At 40.7% G+C, this 8,645-nt stretch overlaps 1 protein-coding gene and 1 pseudogene across 1 annotated transcript; both read left to right on the forward strand.

Annotated features, from left to right (window-relative positions):
- The first annotated feature begins 594 nt into the window (after window positions 1-594).
- On the forward strand, window positions 595-1,843 carry LOC147445891 (uncharacterized; annotated as a pseudogene).
- A 55-nt stretch (window positions 1,844-1,898) lies between these two features.
- On the forward strand, window positions 1,899-2,732 carry LOC147445892 (uncharacterized). Its single transcript, XM_086526119.1, has 5 exons — window positions 1,899-1,975; window positions 2,082-2,094; window positions 2,210-2,224; window positions 2,568-2,611; window positions 2,681-2,732. Exons 1-5 carry the CDS (start codon window positions 1,899-1,901, stop codon window positions 2,730-2,732), a joined length of 201 nt encoding a protein of 66 aa, XP_086382245.1.
- The last annotated feature ends 5,913 nt before the right edge of the window (window positions 2,733-8,645 follow it).

The raw sequence follows: 8,645 nt of genomic DNA on the forward strand, positions 1-8,645 counted from the left end.
AAAGCTTCTAGATTTGTTGGGGTTGATGCTACCATAAACTTGACTAATCTTCTTCTGTGTAGTCAGTAGGCATCAATATCTTGGACATTCAGATCCTCATTAGCCTCTTCAACATCATCATCATCAATACCACCGTCTGCATAGCCTGTGTCTCCACATCTGCACCCTCATTTTATTTATTGTTTTCTTCTTACACATCGTCCAAGTCACTCTTCTCTTCTTCTTCTTCTATGCAAACTCAGTAGCAACACCAATGGCATGATCAAGAGCTTCTCCTGCACCCACAATACCAGCTTTACAACCATCATTGTAATCTATAATAAGTTTCCCAATCTTTTCCAATCAGCGGATGCAAGTTGAGGGTCTGTCTTCAGATGCAATGTTGTCTCATGGAGTGCATTGATTGGAGGATATGTCCAACAAGGTTAGGGAGGGAGATTGTTTGTCGCTTTGTGGGTGCCTTGGTCGTCATGTATGCCAAACATGATGCACTTCATAAAGCACAGAAAGTGTTTGAGGAGCTTCCTATCGGGGATGTCATCTCTTGAAATGCACCTATTGCAGGGATATGCACAACTTGGGGAGGTCCACGGAATGGAGGCAAGGGTGGCAAGCATGGGGTTTCCCCTATTCCCCCGAAGATGCAACCACTTTCGCTTGCATATCAACAACATGGCAAATACCCAAAAAGTTATCTGCAAAGACGCATGTTGGCAATTGTCACAACCGTCACACACACATACACATGTATCGGTGGTAAGAGCAAGCAAGAGCTAGTAGATGTAACTTTGAGTAGTACCATTTTTAGCGTGGGCGAAACTGAAAGTAAGAGCTGAGTCGCACCCTGTGCGAATGGGGGGAGTGGGATGAAGCAATTACCCAAGCTTAGTAAAGCCACTTTCTCTGCCTCGGTTGTAGAAGCCCTGCTACAATTATGTTAGAGCTACGAGAAAGGGAGGGGATACGCTATATTTCTGCAGACTCTCGCTTCTCCTTGTTTCTCGAACCATCTCGCCCTGCACCCCTCCCACAAATGGAGAACCTTGGGAAAGGGTTTTAGAGCCGAGTCGCACACAGTGTGAGTAGGGGCAGTGGGGGGAAAGACAAGGATTTAGGTCGCACCCAACGGTAGAAACGGTTTGTGCGCAGAAACGGTTTGATCAATAAGCCAATAAATGGATGTGCTCAGACCAGTGGGTTTGACTCTACAAGGCCAGTTCTAGATGCTAAGGAGAGGGCATCCTCTCTCCAGAAGAGGTGTGCTGATTATGGCAATGGCAGGCAACAACAGAGAAGTGAGGGATCAGATCTAGCTACGACAAACAATGGTCTTAGCAATTGTGTCGAGAATGTCACTGTTATGTACCACACCACTAATGGGACTGGTGTTATGTGTGAGGGCAATGGTCTAGATTGCAACAAGCCTAAGGCTGAATGGCCTCGGATATCCGTTAGCCTTTCCTGGGAAGAGAAGGAGGAGGATTTTCTTCTTTTTAAAGGCTCAAAACTTCCATAGCGGCCTAAGAAATGATTCAAAGTGGCGGAGAAGGCTCTCTTGGTAAGGCATCTTGCAAGTTAGAATATCTCATCAACACTGTTGAGAGTGTGTCTTAACCGTAATTATATCTCCTTGCAGTTTTGCACTCCAGGAAATTGGCTAAGTGATATCTCCCGTGGTCATTACGATGTGAGAGAGAAGAAAAGCACAAAGAAGGTATGTCTTTACAAGTCTTGAGAAGCAATTGCTCTATTTTCCTACTTCTTGCTTTAGTTATATGTTTCTTCTTTGTAGAAACCTTGAGGTCTCAAGGCTATGGACAGTGCAGAGTCGGACTCAGAATAGCTTTTGAAATTCAATCAGAGTTTTCAGCACAAAGAAGAGGTTTTATATTGGAGGAATGTATGGTGTCTCAAGCATGACTTTTGGGGTCGCACTCTTTGTAATGTTCGACCTTATGGATGGATGCACCCTCATGTAAAGTTGTGGTTGCATTTGTCCTCTTCTTCATGTACTCATCCCAGTGATCTGTAGACCTGTCATCATGTCTAGCCATGTTGATTCTGTTATTCTTGCATGACAGGCAGCTAGAGTCAGTAAGCTGAAGGCTAGGCTACCTATGCCTTCCTTTTAGTGGCACACACAACCAGGGTGCCACTAGGTATATTGAGAAATTGGAGCATTCTCTTGTAAAGTTGAAGACAAAATCAGAGACACCTAGAATGGGTACTGCTCTGATAAATTTTGTTCATGATGTGTAACTGAATTATATCTTATGGTTATAATCATACTGGCTTCAAAGCCAACGCATTTTATCAAATTTGTGGCCTTCTTGGTTTTACATAGTTTAAAAAATGAAGATTCATAATCAGTGAAATAAATCTATAGCCCATAGCTAGTTTGCAAGAGCCTACATGTAGAGATCAAGGACTTATAATGAGTTTTAGGCTTTTGCTATCCCATCGAGTTCTCTGTGATTCTTCCTTTCTTCATGTATGGAGGAAGCTTTACTTATGGGCCATATGTGGTTTTATGTTTTACAATTGGCAAGCCTTGTGATGCTTTTCAGAGAGATTTCTACGGAGTAATGGAAAGAGAGTTTGGACAAATATTGTAAGTGATTGAACATTATGCTCAACAAATAGATGTGCTCGGTGCTTGATCAATCTGTTTACTTTTCAGGTTCCGGCTTGATAAAACATCTGGTACACTGAATGCAAGGGGCTTGCTCTGACGAGGTCGAGCAAGGTTCAGATTGTATTGGGGATACAACTGCAGTACATACTGTAGGCTCGGAGGGGCTTTTGCATCGAATAAGGTCTTTCTCTATGAGGTCTGTTACGTGTTGTTACTGGAAATGGTCGGATGACTTGTTTCTCACTCGGTAAAAGTTTCGATTGAAGACAAGTTTTCTATTGCATTTTGAGGCATGACACACAAGGTACTCATCAGCTGTTTGCACAAAGCTAGCTTCAGTGTTGCTGTGTATCAGTATATTACCCTCTACAACACAGTTGTCAATACTAGGTCATTGGTATTTGAGGGTAGCAACCTCATTCGTCCCTTTCTCTTATTTGTACATTTGTCAATACTAGGTCATTGGTATTTGAGGGTAGCAACCTCATTCGTCCCTTTCTCTTATTTGTACATTTCTTTTTTCTTTGCTTTTTATTCCTGTGTTATCCTCTCTAGAAAAATTGTCGTCAGCCTACCTCAATGAACAGATGAGGTGGATTCCTTGTGATTCGGTCTTCCTGGCTTTTCGAATCAATGTTGATAGTAGTTGCAATATAAAGAAGGTAAGGATTATACATTCTATGCTTCAGTGACACGAATGCAAGGGAAGGTGGGTGATTGGTATGACGGGGTGGTTGGTAGTGGCTACAACAGGAAGTACAAGATTTTACATCCACTCTGCAGACTGGAGTATTTTCCATTATTTCAACTAATCTATTCTTGTAAATTAGCTCTCGAGTCTCCATCAATGATGTGATTTAGCATGAGCCTTCGGTGCTAATTGGTGAGAGAGAGAGAGAGAGAGAGAGAGAGAGAGAGAGAGAGAGAGAGAGAGAGAGAGAGAGAGAGAGAGTTTTTGCACACTCTCGCAGTAAGGTTTCTTTTGTTTAGTGGGGATGTGGAAGTATTTTTGCACTGTCGAAGATGTAAATGGCATTTTCTTCCAGTGGTAACATTTCAGGAGGATCTCCACGAACCGGAATGGTGCGACTAGAAAGGCCTCCTTCTTTGAACTCCAGTTCATCTCCAACGACTCCCCGCCCTAAGGCCATACCTACAGCGCCTTCGCTAGGCAGGCGAGCAAGTCAGAATGGAAAAGATGACAATGGAGGTTGTTACTTTATCATCGAACTATGCATTTTGCATGACAGAACTTGCATTATCATTGAGTCAAAAGAAAGAAGGAAAGTACAGTAATAAGATTTGATTAGGTTCAATTTTCATTTTTATGTAGTACATTCCTCTTTAAAGATATCTTTTTCATGTCCTTTCGGGGCCTCCTTTCCATCTCTTAAATCTTAAACTCATGCAAGTCTACGTTCAGTGTCAGGAAGAGTAAGAGTTGCTGTGCGAGTTAGGTCCAGGAACTCTGAGGAGCTAAAAAATGATGCTGATTTTACTGATTATGTGGAGTTGATGCCAGAGGTCTTCTTCTCATTCCCTACCTTGTTGCTTCATGGGAAACTTTACCGACATTAGCTCAAGACAGGTTCTATATTGTGCCAATGCCTTGTCTTAATTGATCTGTCTTTTGCACTTGTCACAGCTGAAGCGACTGAAGCTGAGGAAGAATAATTGGGATTGTGAGACGTTCCAGTTTGATGAGACTCTGAATGAAACTGCTTCTCAAAAACGAGTCTATGAAGTAGTGGCAAAGCCTGTGGTTGAGGTCCTTCATTGCCCCCTACAATTGTCAACCCATTTTGTTCAATAGATAGTGTTATAGACAGGGAAATAGAGTCTTTGGGTGCTTGTTCTTCGTGTCTAAAGATATTTGCTTAGATGTTGGTTTGGCTTGTGATAGTGGCCTGCTTTGCAAGATATTTTGTATGTTATGTTTAAAACTCTATCTGATTGTATATACTTGGCATCCCTCTTCTTTTTGCCTGCAGAGTGTGCTAGAGGGGTATAATGGCATTGTCATGGCATATAGTCAAACAGGCATAGGTAAAACTTTCACCCTTGGCAAGCTTGGGGAGGAAGATGGTGCCGAACGTGGAATCATGGTTCGAGCTATGGAGGATATTCTTGCAGATACGTCTTCTGAGCAAGGTTCATTAACAGTCTCATATCTGCAGGTGACTGCTTTTGGCCTCAAGTTTACTTTGTACATGTACATGCTTTGTAATCTCCTTAAACCAAAGATACCTTAAATACATTAGTCTTCTTGAATGTTTGTGTTCCTAGAGAAATGCCTTTCACCTGTTAGTTTTGCCACAATGTACTGTGGTGCGTAGTTGTGCTTCATTTTGAACTTGTTAGGGTGTATAAAATTAATCAATTAGCTTCAAAATTCGGATGGCTGAACTTGAAAAGTTTTTAGGATGGTTTTCTTACTCTGAAAGGAGGCGCACCTCCCAAGAGCCTAATACTGGTTTATAGTGTACACCTTTTAATGAATCTTTGAGTTGCAAATACTGCTGTTTTGGGCCAATGATTCGCCCCACCCTTGACTGCATGTAGCTCCTATATCTAACTGAACATACAACTGTCCAGCTCAAGATGAAGTTTCTGTCGTTATGCAACCAAAGGCAAATAACAGACTGCTGGTGGAGGTGTGAAGCAATGATTGTTAAAACATTCAGTCTAAAATATTAAGAGCCTGTTGGACGATGGCTAACGGGAAGCTTCAAGCTGATTAGTCATCTTACACTGTTTCTGGACAAGAACGCTGTCATGCTAGGCTCTCAAGTATGATCTTTCTGCCCCATCCCCTACCTTGTTTTCTCATGTACGCTACTCGCTGCATTTTCCTGGTTTCTCAGGCACTCCATAGCCCTTAGATGAGACAATCACTACACTTTTCCTTATGGAAACCATATGGGGGATGCATACGATTATCAGACTTTGGAATATAGTATGATTTAGATCCCCATGACATTCTATATGTCGGATACCATACTTGAGGTTGACTATGTTGTAAGGTCAGAGTAATGTGTCCAACTTGCTGAGGCCAACCTGCGCTCAAAAAGGACTTAAAGAGTCTAAAAGATTATGTACAATCTAAGTTGAGCTCTTGTTTAGCTAATATGGATTGTACCTAATGGGGAACAAAAGAACATGCTTCTTGTGACCTTTAAGTATTATTTGCAGCTTGAAATTGGCCAGCTACTCCCTTGAGAAACTTGCGCTCCTCTTTGGCTATTGTTGAGTCTAAATTTCAATTTTTCGTGGACAAAAAGAATGGTAAATATGTTTGATCATATCTTACACATATTGTACACCAAATAATGTTTGAGTATGAAAGTGTGGTAAATTTACCATATGAGTATGAAAAAAACTATGCACAGGCTAATATTGCTAACATCCCTATCCATTGTTGCATGCCCTGTATGGGGTTTTTATCAAGTTAGAGATGTGGACCATGTTCCAGATGTGTCCCTCTAGTATTTATGGTGTTTTTTTCTAGGCCAACATTTAGTATGAGGAGTTTCTTGAGGAAATTCTGGCTCAAGGAGTCAAAATGTGGGGTTTCAATGCAGAGATTGGTTGGAATTCTACCCGAGACCATACATTGGCTGGAAAAGGGAGCCACCATGAGACCATAAGCAACAACAAAAAGCTGTAATGAAAGCCATGTATGCTCCAACCGAGCCATGGCATCCAACCTTAGACCATACATTGGCTGGCAAAGGGAGCCAACCCTAGACCATACATTGGCTGGCAAAGGGAGCCACCCTGAGACCATAAGCAACAACAAAAATCCAAGACTGTCTTGACCCTTGGGGTTGCCACCAAGGATAAAGCCCTTATGGGCCATAGCAGAAAAGAAATTCTAGTTTGTTATAGTCTCTTCATTTAGGAGCCCTTTAGAAGGAGGACTTGCAAACAAGAAATACTGGCTTTAAACTCGGATATGTGAGTATTGACTATCACAACACTTGGAATATACTTGCAAACAGGGATTATTTGCTTTAAAATCGGATATGTGAGTATTGACTACTATCAATTTTTACCTTTAGTTCTTCTAGCTATCCATAAAGCTTTCTTTTCTATGTAGTTACAAATTTTATAGTCTCAATTTCTCACATGGTCATATGGCTTGACAGGGTGTGTTATCTTGAGCTATAGTTTCTTGCCAAGACACTTCTAGCATACCTTGGGTCTGTGTGTCACACAGACCCAAGGTCACACATACTATGTATGTGTGTCACACATACATAGTGTCTTTATTTGTATATAATTACAAATATGGTCTCAACTTGTCACATGGTCATATGGCTTGACTGGGTGTGCCATCTTGAGCTATAGATTTTTACCTTCAGTTCTTTTACCTTTCAAAGTGATTATGGGTCACATTAGGTTAATATGGGTCACTTCAGTTCTTGTAGCTATCCATAAGCTTTCTTTCTATTTACTTACAAATTTTATAGTCTCAATTTCTCACATGGTCATATGGCTTGACCGGGTGTGTTATCTTGAGCTATAGTTTTTTGCCAAGACACGTCTAGCATACTTTGGGTCTATGTATCACACATACGCAATGTCTTTTTTATGTAGGGTATACCACCACTCTGAAGTTAGATTACTTTGACTCTATTGAGAATGTGTTTGATTTTAATGTGTAAGACAATCCTTATATCTCACGTGGGAGCCGAAGATGAGGTTGACAAATTTTTTAATAAAAGAAATTATGTGATGAAAATCCCATGTGGGAGCCCAAAAAAAGGGTGTATTGATTTTTTTTTTGGAAGAGGTCTCTGTACAAAGGAGACGGGCGAAATTTTTAGGATTTATATTTTATGTGCAAACTCAAAATCAAATACTGATGGTGCTTTTTTAAAAGTTGCATTTTGCTTAAGCATAGACGTGCATTCATATCACATATAATTGTTTTGTTCAAAAAGATTAATCTTTTAATGGGTTTTTTTGTAATGTGTTTTGATTTAATGAGAAGTTTTTATGGTTGTTTAAGAGTATGCATTATTTGTTATTTAGAGAACAATCCATTTCATATGTGTGCCTTAAATCCCATATGCGAAGCCTACTAAGTAGGTGGTTAGTATCATATGTTTTGCGATTGAGATTTGTGTCAGTTTACAAGGCAAATGTTATTTGTTTTTTTACAAATTACATTGAAACGATTGGTTTATTTTAATTTTGTATTCATTATATTTGTTGCTTTTCATGGTTTGTTCTCTTAACATCTATTGCAAATGAAAACACACTACAATGTACACTTCTGTTTATTTGCAGTTCAACATGTATTTTTGCAAAAGAATGTGTTTCTAAAATTGTTATGTTACTAATATACATAAAATAGTGGGTCATTACATTCTGTATGAAATCCGTATGAGGGGGGTTGGCTCATTGCGAGAACGTCCGTATCCTGTCCGTATGTAGGGGGGTAGGCTAGCAAGTAAGATACCGTATATAGGGGGGTTTCTCTAATTTTGATGCACGCAGGTAACATCCCCCCATTACTAATAGTGAATCCCCCGGGTATCAGATCAGGTCACGTCCTCCCTGGCTTAGTCACCAGCTGCTACAGCACACGCCTGCTCACTTTCTCCGATTTTAGTGAGCTTTGGCAAGCACTCGCAGGTCGAAAAATATTTAGGGTAAGCTCGTAGAGCTTGGTCTACTCAAAATTTTGATTTGGGCTCATTTCGGCCTCCGTTTCCACTACAGGCAGTACTGCACATGCTATTTTGTCATTTTGTGCAGAATTTCTGTCAGTGCCGATTTCTGCATAACAGGTGCCTTATAGTCTTCTACGGTTTGTGCTATATAGCACAGGTTGTTTCCGCTCCGTTTCTCCTATTTTCGGGCAGTTTTCACATCAGGTGCAACATTTACCATGGCTGACAACAACAACACATATGTGTTCGAGATGTTTGCTGCTGAGGACAGGTTGGATGGGGACAACTACCCTATGTGGGCTTATATGATGCAACATGTTCTTGTGTCA

This window comes from Adiantum capillus-veneris, chromosome 12, assembly GCF_014529385.1.
Source record: "Adiantum capillus-veneris isolate H3 chromosome 12, ASM1452938v2, whole genome shotgun sequence".
Taxonomy (NCBI): domain Eukaryota; kingdom Viridiplantae; phylum Streptophyta; class Polypodiopsida; order Polypodiales; family Pteridaceae; genus Adiantum; species Adiantum capillus-veneris.

What these genes read in the sequence shown, in the direction of transcription:
- LOC147445892 (XM_086526119.1), top strand. Translation starts at nt 1,899, where the DNA reads ATGTATGGTGTCTCAAGCATGACTTTTGGGGTCGCACTCTTTGTAATG. An exon ending in AGAGAGTTTGGACAAATATT is followed by an intron (nt 2,612 to 2,680) that starts GTAAGTGATTGA and finishes TTTACTTTTCAG; the next exon opens with GTTCCGGCTTGATAAAACAT.